The 14,038-nt window shown below is 40.9% G+C and overlaps 2 protein-coding genes, 1 long non-coding RNA gene and 4 other non-coding genes across 7 annotated transcripts; 4 read left to right on the top strand and 3 right to left on the bottom strand.

The window, feature by feature from the left end:
- The first annotated feature begins 1,009 nt into the window (after positions 1-1,009).
- LOC123966472 (histone H3) lies at positions 1,010-2,235 on the top strand. Its single transcript, XM_046042628.1, has one exon. The coding sequence runs from the start codon at positions 1,044-1,046 to the stop codon at positions 1,452-1,454; it is 411 nt and encodes a 136-aa protein (XP_045898584.1). The 5' UTR covers positions 1,010-1,043; the 3' UTR covers positions 1,455-2,235.
- Positions 2,236-2,821: 586 nt separating this feature from the next.
- On the bottom strand, positions 2,822-2,893 carry trnad-guc. Its single transcript has one exon. It is a non-coding gene; the product is annotated as a tRNA-Asp (tRNA).
- Positions 2,894-4,504: 1,611 nt separating this feature from the next.
- On the bottom strand, positions 4,505-5,136 carry LOC123966471. Its single transcript, XR_006823992.1, has 3 exons — positions 4,928-5,136; positions 4,759-4,817; positions 4,505-4,666 (listed from the first exon to the last, which is right to left on the bottom strand). It is a non-coding gene; the product is annotated as an uncharacterized LOC123966471 (long non-coding RNA).
- Positions 5,137-5,675: 539 nt separating this feature from the next.
- On the top strand, positions 5,676-5,748 carry trnav-aac. The gene has a single exon. It is a non-coding gene; the product is annotated as a tRNA-Val (tRNA).
- Positions 5,749-6,322: 574 nt separating this feature from the next.
- On the top strand, positions 6,323-6,394 carry trnad-guc. Its single transcript has one exon. It is a non-coding gene; the product is annotated as a tRNA-Asp (tRNA).
- A 3,149-nt stretch (positions 6,395-9,543) lies between these two features.
- On the top strand, positions 9,544-9,616 carry trnav-cac. The gene has a single exon. It is a non-coding gene; the product is annotated as a tRNA-Val (tRNA).
- A 3,893-nt stretch (positions 9,617-13,509) lies between these two features.
- On the bottom strand, positions 13,510-14,028 carry LOC123966473 (histone H3). Its single transcript, XM_046042629.1, has one exon. The coding sequence runs from the start codon at positions 14,023-14,025 to the stop codon at positions 13,615-13,617; it is 411 nt and encodes a 136-aa protein (XP_045898585.1). The 5' UTR covers positions 14,026-14,028; the 3' UTR covers positions 13,510-13,614.
- Between the last annotated feature and the right edge of the window lie 10 nt (positions 14,029-14,038).

The raw sequence follows: 14,038 nt of genomic DNA, 5'->3' as shown, positions 1-14,038 counted from the left end.
TCCCGCAGTCAGCACTTGTTATCTTATATAAAACATTGTTTGAGTCCCATTTAAATTATTGCAATGTCATATGGTGTAACACTTTTACTAGCTACCTGGAATAAAATACAGTCTTTACAGAAAAAAATTATACGGGTAATGACGTGGTCTGAGCCAAATACCCCCTCGCGTCTATTGTTTCATCGCCTGGGTCTATTAAGACTTACCGAATACAATTATTTCATAATTCTTGTATGATATTTCAGGTTGTTCATATGCTAAATGACCGATTGTGTGAACTTGTCCCAATCAGTCAACCCCAGCATACATATCACACAAGGGAAAAAGAGTTAATTACTGGTAAAATCAGACATTTGAAATGTACGAGCCTGAGTGTAGTCTGTAGAGGTCCGCAGATTTGGAACAAGCTCGAGGAAAACCTTAAATTGGTGCATTCTGTCTCTGTTTTCAAAATAAATCTGAAGGAAAATTTGCTCTTAACATATACTTTTTGATCATTTTGGAAGTGTTATATTTGTTCTGGGATTGATCTTTTGTTTGTTTGTAGTCTTGTGTTTTGTTGTATTTATATTTATTTGTTTTTATGGCGTGAGTTTTTCTCTCTGTTGGGTCTAATATTTAGACTCTGTTGGGAAATAATATTTTATATGTATGTATTAGCATTAACTTCATATTCTATTTTTATTTCCATAATTATTATGTTTTATCAACTTCAGATCAATTTTTTTTTTTTTACTTATTTACTTCTGTATCTTATCTCATCTTGAAATGTGGAAAAACTTTGTTAATGTAACTTTAGTCTCCAAAACTTTTGAAGATGTAATATTTCTAACATGTTTTCAATCTAAAATCATTCTTTCTGTCTTGGCCAGCTGCTGTGGATGATTGGTCAGTTTGAAATTTTCTTTTGGCCAATAGCAGCTCCTCTCGGCCTGGACCAATCAGCGCCGTCGTCGCGCCCGCTCTTCCTTTATAAAGCCGCTGCTCGCAGCCTGTCGGGATTCTTGTTTATCTGTGAACACGGACAAGTTAGAGAGACTAAAATGGCCAGAACCAAGCAGACCGCGCGTAAATCCACCGGAGGAAAAGCTCCCAGGAAGCAGCTGGCCACCAAGGCTGCCCGTAAGAGCGCCCCGGCCACCGGCGGAGTGAAGAAGCCCCACCGCTACAGGCCCGGTACCGTGGCTCTCCGAGAGATCCGCCGCTACCAGAAGTCCACCGAGCTGCTGATCCGCAAGCTGCCCTTCCAGCGCCTGGTGAGGGAGATCGCTCAGGACTTCAAGACCGACCTGCGCTTCCAGAGCTCCGCCGTCATGGCTCTGCAGGAGGCCAGCGAGGCTTACCTGGTCGGCCTCTTCGAGGACACCAACCTGTGCGCCATCCACGCCAAGAGGGTCACCATCATGCCCAAAGACATCCAGCTGGCCCGACGCATCCGCGGAGAGAGGGCTTAAACTCCCCCCACACCTCTTTACACCACAACGGCTCTTTTAAGAGCCACCTCACTAAAGCTCAAGAGCTCCTTCCTCTGATCCTCCTTTCCATGTATTTTAATAAGGCTGGCCTAAATCACTGTAGGAATGTCCTGTCTTTAGCACACAGCACAGAAGACACCGGCTTATTCCACAAAGTGATGTTTTTGGTGAAAGTAGCATGATCACCAAAGGGCAGGTCAACATTTTTAAACATTTTATCCTTAATTAGCATTAATCATTATTAGGTAGTTTATTAATTATCCTTTCATACTTCTTAATCTTTGAACATTACTGAGAGGTGTCTTATGCTGTGCTGTAATCATGAATGCAGTAACAAAGTTAAGATCCCTGAGTGGGAGCATTGACAGTAGACACTGAGACTATGCATACTTGAATGGCACAGCACAACATGTTATTCCTGTAGTAATTTTTTAATAAATATAACTTTGTTAAATTATATACACATAAATGCTGAAAAAGGTGACATTTGAGTTAAAATGTACATGATGAGTTTCTTATCCTGTAATATAAAAATATAGAAAGTCAACAACACAGAATGATGAATGAAAGCTGGAAAACTTCTAAAGTGGGGCAACATGTGTGAACAGCATAAAAACAGAAGATAAGAAGTTCATCATAGAGGAAGTAGGGGTGAAAAAAGCCCAGAAGGGATATATAAGGCTGTCTACAGACCATAGGATTGACTTCATCCTCCGGGTTTATGTGTCCTGTGTTGGAATAAACTCTTTTTTGCACCGACTCTTGACCGTGTCCAGAGAAGTTTTTGACTGCAAACTTATTGACGTTTATAAAGCTGGTGAAGGTGGAGACCAGGCTTAACTGGCCCAGCCTGGTCGCACATCTGACCCAACATTGGCCAGTTACCATTATGGATTTACCATATTTTTAAGAGTCTGTTCATGGAACAAAAGTAATTTGTAAAATGGTAATTTATCCTAAGATAATTGAAAGTCCGTCCCTCACGGTGTCTGCTTAGAGAGATTCTGGCCCTTGAACAAAAGTAGGCTAGTTAAAGATCCCTGTTCCGATCAGAAACAATGTCCTATGGAAACAGTGAATTCTCAGGAGACACAATAAGAAAAGTACTGACGATAATCTAAAGGCAAAACAAAGTTAATGCAGCAGAATATTTTAAGTGTGGGCTTGTAGATAAGTGGCCATATACATGATGAGTCTTCATATTGTCTAATCATATCGACTAATCCAAATCATCTTCTCCTGTAAATGTGACCAGGTTCGTGGCAGATCTTCATTTTGTGTCTGAATGTTGTCAGAATCAGATCTTCAGGCTCGACTTCCATCCAGTTGTTAAATAATAAATGTTTCTCCCCGTCGGGGAATCGAACCCCGGTTTTCCGCGTGACAGGCGGAGATACTGTCCACTATACTAACGAGGAAGGTGCAACAGTGCGTCCTCGAGGAAAAGCAGATTCATGGAGCTTGTATGACTGAAACTCATTCTACGGGGTTTCTTGCACCAGCTGTGTATTTTTACACCACCATGTGGCGCTGTTTCCTCTCCTGTCTGTTTATGGACCTGCCTGAAGGAGAATTACCAACTTAATCTGATCAAGTCCTGTGTGCATAGATTTTGCACATCATAGGTCACTCTCTCCCACTACGATCCTGCTGTGAACCATATTATCTTTCTATATTAGGCCTGTAGGATATCATCCCTATACCACTAATGTAGATATTTATACCCATTATAATAACTACTGGGAATCTGTCACAGAACATAGGCCTACAGTCTTGACTTGACTCTATTTGTCCTTATAATGTTGTCATGATGTACAGAATATAATGCCATCTGAGACAGATTAGTTATTGTGGATTATATAAATAAATCTGACGGTGGATTTTAAACCTGGAAAAGTTCACTGGACACCCGGTTGCCTGTCACTGGGCTTGGTGAAAGTGAAAGCCCTCCTGCTGAGAGGGGCCCCTCACAGGGATCCAAATAAGTACAGCAAGCTCCCTCGCCCATATTGTAGTTGAGCTGCAAGGTGCCGCCATACCTGTAGAGGATCCCTCCCCTCAGGGTCGCTCAGGCAGCCTCTCAGGATGTGGATGCGCTGAATCCTCCACACCTTCAACATGGAGGCCTTGAAGAGGAGCACATCACTGGTGTCCTTTGCCAGGTGGAAGTGATGTCTTCAACTCTCTGCAGCAGCTCTCTGGGCTGTGGCACCTTTGTCCTGCAGTGCTCTCGTAGGTGCTGCTTGGTGGGATTAGCAGGGGAGTTTCTGCAGTCTCTATTAAACTTGGTCCTTGAGGCACAAAGTGCCATTTTAGTCTTAAGTGCTGAGAATTCATGAAATTTACTCCTACTTTTAAACTTAAGAATAAAAGCAAGTTATCAAATTTCTCAAAGCTGAGAATCACTCTTACTCTCCCAGTTATTTAAGACAGCCCGAGAGGTCTCTCAAGTGGTTAGGAGCTGCCAATAGTGCTTGTGATGGCGCTGTGGGGACAGAGACATGCAGAGAGGAGAGAAAGAATTCTGACGACAGCGGAGGCATAAACGTCAGCGAGTTGGTGAGGGACGTCATCTCACCACTGACTTTATGCAGTAATGCGTTTTCAGTTAAATTGAAGGTGATGATGACGCTTCGTTTATTTGCCACAGGACAAACGCAGCAATGCTGATTATTTTGGCCGTCACAAACATCAATAAGCCGAATAGTCATGGAAACAATTTTAGCACTTACAGCTCCACTACACCCCCCGTAATCCGACAGAAGCAAACACAGTTCATGCAAATAGCCGGCAATACAGGAGTAGTAGGCGCTTTTGATGGTGCTCATATGAAGATAAACTTTTTTATCTTTCATTTATTAATGTGTAGGCCTATATCATAGTGCATTATCTTGAAAATCCTTTATTGTTAAATGTGTGTTGAAATCTATTTAGTGACAACCATGCAGACAGGGCAAGTTATAGTTGTTTCTCAGCCTCTCCATGACAGTGTGCTCCAGCTTCCAGATGAAGAATGGATGAAGCTGAAAGTACTTTGGTGAAGGCAGCTCAGAGATTAAGTCTATGAGCTCAGGCTGAGGTGGGTGCAAAATCCTCATCGCAGCCTGCGACAGAGGCTGCTGGCTGGTGCGGGGTATCTAAAGGGGCTGAGGTTGTGAACTGCCTGACAGGAGGCGCTGGACCTGGCAGAGCTGTAAAACACAAACACAATAAAACACTACAGGCCACACACAACAAAAGACAAGAAAAGAGAGCTCTATATCAGTGTCATAGAAATTCATACCTTCACTGAGAACATTGTCTTCTTTGCTTCCACAGGGGAATCATTCTGTGGTGATAAATCTATGATGGTTACATGCAAACAGGAAAGGCAGGTTAGATATACACATTTAAAAAGCAGCACCTGTTTAATATATTCTTTCTCACAGCATTTAGGAAAATAAATCATTTACCTTCAGGAAGAGATGGAGCTGCTGTTCCCAGATTTTCTTTATATCCCAGAACTTTGGGACACTGGCTTTCAGTGTGCTTTAAAAAAGGTTTCACACAGCAGATGTTATCATTACCTGACAATGCCTAACATGAGTAGGGAGAGTGAAAAAAAGATTTTGATTCGTCAGAATGTGAAATACCCTGAGGTTATAAGAGGATGACTTATGTGAAAATGCCATAAGCTGCATTTCGACCAAAGGAAATAAAGAACACAAACATTAGAAGAGGCCAGAACACCAAAATAACAAACTATATGACAGAATAGTAATGGAAGGGGAATTCTGCTGAAAACAGAATCCTCCCTCCACACTGATGGAGAAAGACCTGTTGAGGGCCACGGCTGAGACACAGGGGACATTAGACTTTTATCCTGTCCCGTAACAGTATAATGATATTTTTTTTCACGTTTCAGTAGGCTATATTAAATTTCAGTATATCAAATTTAGATGGTGACAGATTTAACATCTCTCTTTTGAGCTCTTCATCTTCCTCCACCACTAGGAGATGAAACAAAACAATGTTAATTTGTGTATTAAGTAACTTACATTAAAATGTTTATATTAACAGCCAATGTAGCGGTGACTCTAGCTGGTGTAGCAGGTGGTGGACCGGAGTCAGCCGTCTGCTGCCTGAGGATGTACTGAAGCAGGTTACATCTTGATATTGATCCACTTTCCAGGAAGTTCTTGAACGCATCATTTCCACAGAGTTTCCGTAGTGTAGTGGTTATCACGTTCGCCTAACACGCGAAAGGTCCCCGGTTCGAGACCGGGCGGAAACACTTTTCAGTAATCCAATATTTTATAACATCCACCATGTGTCATTTAAACGTAACCACATTAGTCTCAGAAAATCAGATTTAGCAAATCATATTAATGATCAAATACACAGGTTTAAAATTCAGATTTATTTATATAATCCACAATAACTAATCTGTCTCAGCTGGCATTATATTCTGTACATCATGACAACATTATAAGGACAAACAGAGTCAAGTCAAGACTGTAGGCCTATGTTCTGTGACAGATTCCCAGTAGTTATTATAATGGGTATAAATATCTACATTAGTGCTATAGGGATGATATCCTACAGGCCTAATATAGAAAGATAATATGGTTCACAGCAGGATCGTAGTGGGAGAGAGTGACCTATGATGTGCAAAATCTACGCACACAGGACTTGATCAGATTAAGTTGGTAATTCTCCTTCAGGCAGGTCCATAAACAGACAGGAGAGGAAACAGCGCCACATGGTGGTGTAAAAATACACAGCTGGTGCAAGAAACCCCGTAGAATGAGTTTCAGTCATACAAGCTCCATGAATCTGGTTTTCCTCGAGGACGCATTATTGCACCTTCCTCGTTAGTATAGTGGACAGTATCTCCGCCTGTCACGCGGAAGACCGGGGTTCGATTCCCCGACGGGGAGAAACATTTATTATTTAACAACTGGATGGAAGTCGAGCCTGAAGATCTGATTCTGACAACATTCAGACACAAAATGAAGATCTGCCACGAACCTGGTCACATTTACAGGAGAAGATGATTTGGATTAGTCGATATGATTAGACAATTTAAAACACAATATGAAGACTCATCATGTATATGGCCACTTATCTACAAGCCCACACTTAAAATATTCTGCTGCATTAACTTTGTCTTGTCTTTAGATTATCGTCAGTACTTTTCTTATTGTGTCTCCTGAGAATTCACTGTTTCCATAGGACATTGTTTCTGATCGGAACAGGGATCTTTAACTAGCCTACTTTTGTTCAAGGGCCAGAATCTCTCTAAGCAGACACCGTGAGGGACGGACTTTAAATTATCTTAGGGTTAATTACCATATCAGCGTTTTATTTTCACAAATTAGACTTTAAATTATTTTAGGATAAATTACCATATCAGTGTTTAAAATTTTTCTTTTCACAAATTACTTTTGTTCCGTGAACAGACTCTTGGAAATATGGTAAATCCATAATGGTAACTGGCCAACTTGAACAGAAAAATCTGTAACTGCTGACTGCATTTCTGATTATGTTGATCAACTTTGTTTAATACCTTAATACTTTATATACCTTTAAGGCCCGATAGGCTAGTCTGTGGTTTTGACGCAATTATACATCTGAGACGTTATTGTTGACGTGACACCTGTAGTTACCGGTTGTAACAGCAAATGCAGGTTAAGCCTGTATTTCACAGAAGTCCGGGGCAGCTAAACAAAGTATTGTCAGGTAGTAATTGATCTTTTTCCATAATTATGTGAGCAGCCATGATCTGACTTCATGCTGCACAAGACATGAGTCTGCGAACAGTGAAAGGAGTTAGATACCTGGCCGAGAAGGTGGAGGTGTGCAGCCTGTCGCCTGCAGCTCTTCAACTCACTGCAATATTTCAAACTGCTCTATCAAAAGTTCAACAAGACTTTTGTCGTGTTTTGTAGATGCAGTTTGAGGGGGCCTTTCTCATTTCCCAAATTTCCACCTCCTCGACTCTTTGAGGAGCATTTTAGTCCCTCCCACCCGAGATGCCAGCTCGAGGAGTCCAGGAAACACTCATTTAATGAAGCCATTATTTTAAAGCGACGTCCATTAAATCTGACATGTTGCACAGCTGCATCATCTGTACGCTGTTAGAGCTGTGATCTCTGTCAGAGCAGCAGAGCAGCTGTCGCCACTAAAGGCTACAGATCATTACTTCACAATCCAGAAACATGTCTGTTAACATTATAACACACCTATACACATCTGGAGGTTCCAATAAACATTATAGCATCTGTTGAAAACAGTCAGATTACAGCAGCCTGATCATTCACCAGGCTACACAGCAGATTAGGCCTACCACTTTTTTGCGGAGCGCTTCTTGTCTGTAAACAGGAGATCATTTAGCTCTGGATGATATTACAGCCTAATAATTTGACTTCAGCAGCTGTTTTGTCACGATTATAGCAGCTGAATTGGTGTGATGCGCGGATCGGCTCGGACATTAAGCCTATGGGCATAAATCCTCCACCCCCACCAACTAATTATTTTATCAGATTTAGAGACCTCCACCGGTCGCTGTAGCTCCAGGCGGTTTCTTTCTTGTGTGTTATATTGATGTATGAATGTTTAACGATTCACTTAGATGATTAGAAAGGCTGCTGTCAGTCATTTAAACGTTTCCATCTGTGCAGTAATGTCACAGCAAATATCGTGGGACAAAACAGAAAAACCTTGCAGTAATAAACTTGACAGGACAGAGAGAGGAAACAGAATGAAACTTTCAGCTTCTATAATCCACGTTTAGACTCTGATGAAGCTCAGGACTGATCAGGAGGATGGCTGCTTTACTCCTGAGACCTTTTGGATGTGAAGAAGAACACAGAACATGAATTAACACCAGATCCTGACCGAACCGACCCTGTCGGCGTGTCGGGAGATTTATTATTATTAATTTGTGTTGCTGTGGCTCGTGCGTAAATGCGCACAGTGTCACTGGGGAGAAGCTTCATCCAGCCGCTATTTACTGTTCATTTTTACAATCCTGCATCACATTCAACAATAACAACTTGATGTCAAAGTGAAACGACATTAAGAAATGCGGTTAGAACAGCGCTTTATGAGGCGCTACACAATATAATTAATAGGCAACAACAGGAACCCTGCAGCGTCCTGCTCCGGTCCAGCTGCGGGTCACGCCTCTTGTAAATATCACAGCGGCTGAAAAGACTTCCGTAAAGGATACAGCGATGTATCCTCGCTTATAGCTTCTCCAGCAAGCCTCCTCGATGTGCATTTTAAGAATTGAGATGTCCTTCAAGATGGCGTGCTGATATCGAAGTTTGGAAAATGAGAAAGGCCCCGTGAACGACAGCGATCAGTGCTACATTGTAGGCCCATCAGCTTTATTGCCGGGAATTTGAACACATACGAGGAATTTGACTCTGGATTGTACATTGCTGCTAATGTGCTTACTCAGACAATAATAATCCTGTGACTAGTCCAAACTGAAAGCCTACTCCTGTTTTGCTAGTTTAATGTTCTTATTAATGTGAAGCTGTTACATACATATATATATATATATATATATACACATACATTAAGGGGAGCCTTAAGATGAGTTATGCAATTGTTTAGAGAGAAAGATCTTATCCCATGTGGAATAAAGGCCTACGTTTTTCCTGAAAAATACATTTGATCAAATACACATTAATTTGTCAACTGTAGGTATTTATTTTACTTTATAATGTTGCCGTGAGCACGGCACTCTTAAAGATACAAAAAAAATCAATAAAATGTTCTTTAATGTGTCAAAAAACAGACATTGAGCCACTCTACCCTACATTTGTTTAAATGATGATTATGTTGTAATAACATGATGCATGACAACTAAATGTAATAAACCTTCAGATCTCACTTCTTGTGTTTATGTGTCTGCTGCTGGAACAGATGCTCTCTGTTCTGATCTCCTTACTTTTGACCAAAAGGGGGAGACAGCGCCACCAAAAAATCGCTTGTGGCCAAAAATATATGACACCCGCAGTGATGAGAGCTAGAGCGTAGAGAATGATGCGAAGGAGGGGCTTATAGGAGGTCAGCAGTTTCCGTAGTGTAGTGGTTATCACGTTCGCCTCACACGCGAAAGGTCCCCGGTTCGAAACCGGGCGGAAACAAAATGTTATTTCTTTGTAAAACATGATCAGTAGTAACTCCGTGATCCTGAACGTGACCCTCACTAACAGATCTTTGTTAAATCTTTGTTGAGTTTACCCAACATAAAACGAAGGTTAGTATAGTTTAGCATTTTGTTTTGACTTTTTGTTTTCAATTTCAGTTTTTGCAGGTTTGCTAGTTTCAGTTTTATTTTTGAAAATGCTTAGTGTAGTAAATAACCCCAATTTAACTCTATTTTTATTCACTTTCTTTCACCTACCTCACTTCCTTTGCTTTCTTTCTCATCACTGATTGGCTCCTGCTGTCACCTTTCATTCCTCCTCACCTGAGTGAGTTCACCTGGTCACGCTTCATTTAAGGACTGCACTCCCTTTCACCTCCACATGGGGCGGCAGTTCTGGTAAGAGGAGTTTGATTTACTCTTTACTTTATGAGAAACTTAAATCTTTATATTTGCTTATTTCCTTGAGATGGACATGTGAGTTTAGTTCCTAATCATATGTTTGCTTTCTTTCAGACTGAACAACTAAAAAATTAAATGCATTTACACTAATATTAGTTTATTTTAGTTAGATTTGCAAACTGCCACTATAGTTTCAGCTATCGTTCTTTTTTAAACGCTTTCATTTTATTTCAGTTAATGTTTTTTCACACCTAGTTTTTGTTAACGATTATAAACCTGGTCTGAATTAAGTTTTGGACGGTCACAACACTGCACATACGCATGAAAAACCAATTTGTGTTCTTCATCAAATACAACTCTAATGGCTGTAACGAGAAGTGCTTGAGAGAACTGTAGAAAGTCTGTCCGGTCATTGATGAGCGAGTTTGAAAATGCTAAACGTGTTTAAAGCTGTAGACGCACCTTTCAAAATGAACAAATACTTTTCAGAAACATTTGATCTTGTGAAGGCAAAACAAATATTTCTTGGTCATAGACACTGCAAGAAAGCAAGGACAAGTAAAACAAGTGTCAACGTATCTCAGCATGTGAGAATGTTTATTCAGGAGTGAACAAATGCAAAAACTTTACCTTCAGAGTAAGAAGCAAGGAAGGAAGGAAGTGAAGACCCTTGTATCTGCACACTCGGCATCCGCCTTAATATTTAAGTTTTTTTTTAAATATTGAGACAGATGTTTTGAGAATTTGAGACGCTGGAAACAGCTTTTAAAATACTGATCAGTCATCACAAAAAACTTTACTGGGATTGGTGCTTGTGTAGTTTTTGAACCAGAGACGGATTCAGAATTCAAAACAACGCACACCTGATGGAAACCAGACTACCGAACAGTGTTACAATAACTTTAGTAAATCAGAACGAGGGGAACGTGTCGCTCTCTGAAAGAGAACAAACTGGCATCTCTTCACTGCAGAGGCTCTTTCTACAACACGGAGGAGAAACTAGTTCAAATCAGTGTATTAGTAGTTAGATTATTATAATGACGTTAGATAAAAAGTTCAGTTTTAATCTAATAGCATTCTGTTAGTATGTTAATATATAAATGATATAGGCTATTGTCATTTTATGTAATAGTACACTGTACAGCACCACTAGTATAAAATGAATTCCAGTTGGACAAAACAGCTGTTTCATTAAATCCTTGTGCAAGAAAAATGGCCTACTTGATTAGTTAATGCTAATAATGTTAACATGTTAATAATCAGCAGCATTCATGCAGAAGGAGTTTAAAATTTTACTGTAGCGCATCCCTGTGTCTTGACTGCAGACAGTTTAGCCATCCATTCCCCATGTGGATATGCAGAGACAAGTTCTGTCACTTTTGCATGGTTGACAAAACAGTTGTTCGGTCTGTTTACGATGAAGATGAAGTTGAGAAGCGCACCAGAGGAAATTACCAGCAGCGACTCAGACTTCATGATCCAAGCTCAACTGGGATTAAAGAGGACTCTTGTTTGAATAAGCTGACGTACTTTCATGTTACAGAGAACACACACGTTGACATTATGCACGATATCCTTGAGGGCGTAGCCCCTTTGGAGAAAAGCTTTTGACCCTAGAACTGCTGAATCAAAGAATTTCCAGTTTCGATTATGGAAATGTGAAAAATAAGCCAAGTGTAATCCTCGAGTTGAGAACTTGTGAAAATACAGTAAAACAAACTGCATCACTAACGTGGTGCCTCTTGCAGGTTGTGTTTGGACCCATTTCTCAGCTGCGGTGCATGAATGAGATTTGAATCCATAAAAAAAAGACGTGCACATGTGGTTGGAAACTTCAGAAATATTTCTAAAACACTGAGTTACAAACGTCAAGTTCAGCAAACGTATAGCTTCGAGTTAGGTGACCCGAGAGTTATAAATGCAACAATCTGAGATCAACCTATGATGATGTTGCCAACACTCTTGGTCACTCGGCCAGACTTACAGAACTGTTCTGCCACTTAAAGTAGACGACAAAGGAGAAATAACTCGTGTTGAATCCTTTTCTTATATCTGTAAGACAGTAAAGAACTTTGATGAGCATTTTTATGCCTGTGCTATAAAAAAAGTAAAGAATTTGAAATGATCAAGCTGTCTGATGCATAATGACAATCACTACAGATGAACTATACTTAAACCCGAGGATTGTTTAGTTCTCAGGAAGGCAGATGGTCCTTGTTGTCTTTGAACGTGTAATGAATCCACTAATTTGCCTTCAGACAAATGTAACTTCCCCAGTGAATGTAACTGAAAATTTAAAGATCAGATTCTAAAGGTTTTATTGTACATGTATTTCAAATGTCTTTGCACTATTAGCAGCCTAGCGGTTGTAACTGATGCTGGAAACACTTCCCATGTACTGTAACGCTACAGTTAGGATGTAGTCATCTAAGTCATCGCATGCTTTTGCTATTTATTGGATTTTTTATTGCATCCCAAATCAAAAGCTCAGGTAAACTTTTTGTTATACGAACGCGTCGAGTTGAGAGGAAACATTTTGTTGTGCTCATGTATTCTGTAGCCTGTCGACATTTCACATATCTTTCTCTCCATTAGTTCCTGGCAACAACATTTACTTGTGTTACACGTTTGTTTGCAGTTTTCGGGTCGTCAGCTACGCCATGGTGTGTTAAATGACCCGACACAACTTGTGTTAAAATGGCTCACACATCCTGTAAAAACTGTGTTGAAATGACACATTTGTGTTCAAAAAGTTTACACATCTCGACACTACGCGTGTTGTCCCTGAACACACTCAGTACATGTGTTTAAATTCTGCACGTGTTGTTTTTAACACGTCTCTTTTTGGAGTGTACTACAAAAATGTAGTCTTGGTCGGAAAAATGTACTTTCTTACCTCAAAATCTTGATAATCACCGTGCCAGATCAGGGAGGAAGAAGGTAACAACTAAAATGATCACCTAACTATCTTATGTGTTATTGGTGTTACACCTGTACCTGGTCTCCCCTACTGAAGCTTTCATCAGGGGCCCTTCTGCAGGTCGGACGGGAAGCTGGATTCTCACTAAATCAGAACAATTATTTTCTGGTGGTTATTGGTTTCAGTTGCAGATGCAGTAAAAATTTAGTTTATTAGTTGTGTTCTCTCTTTCGGGAGTCCTCTAATACAGTTTGTTCAATTTTTATATTTAATTAACTTCTCACAGGCTGTAGCCAATTATTACTTTATTATTATTAACACTTTGATTCTAAGAGAAATCTTGAAAATGAGGCAAATCATTTGTTCAAAACAAGAAGTTCCCAATATTGTAAGTAGTCTGATGTGAAGGAGATTTATTTTGGTCATAAAGTCATAATTGCTGATCTCAGCAATCTGGTTTCAGTTTATTTGAACTTCCACTGTGGAAGTTCACATGTTGCTGAAATATTAAGTTTCTGTAAATAAGACACATTTTCTTGTTGTGATGTGAGTATCAGTGTTTGAACTGTAATATATAGTGGTTTTCATGAACATGATCAGAGGAAGGAGCTCTTGAGCTTTAGTGAGGTGGCTCTTAAAAGAGCCGTTGTGGTGTAAAGAGGTGTGGGGGGAGTTTAAGCCCTCTCTCCGCGGATGCGTCGGGCCAGCTGGATGTCTTTGGGCATGATGGTGACCCTCTTGGCGTGGATGGCGCACAGGTTGGTGTCCTCGAAGAGGCCGACCAGGTAAGCCTCGCTGGCCTCCTGCAGAGCCATGACGGCGGAGCTCTGGAAGCGCAGGTCGGTCTTGAAGTCCTGAGCGATCTCCCTCACCAGGCGCTGGAAGGGCAGCTTGCGGATCAGCAGCTCGGTGGACTTCTGGTAGCGGCGGATCTCTCGGAGAGCCACGGTACCGGGCCTGTAGCGGTGGGGCTTCTTCACTCCGCCGGTGGCCGGGGCGCTCTTACGGGCAGCCTTGGTGGCCAGCTGCTTCCTGGGAGCTTTTCCTCCGGTGGATTTACGGGCGGTCTGCTTGGTTCTGGCCATCGCGTCTCGTTTC

Source organism: Micropterus dolomieu, unplaced genomic scaffold (genome assembly GCF_021292245.1).
Source record: "Micropterus dolomieu isolate WLL.071019.BEF.003 ecotype Adirondacks unplaced genomic scaffold, ASM2129224v1 contig_13494, whole genome shotgun sequence".
NCBI classification, from domain to species: domain Eukaryota; kingdom Metazoa; phylum Chordata; class Actinopteri; order Centrarchiformes; family Centrarchidae; genus Micropterus; species Micropterus dolomieu.
This window is presented reverse-complemented; position numbering and strand designations above follow the sequence as displayed.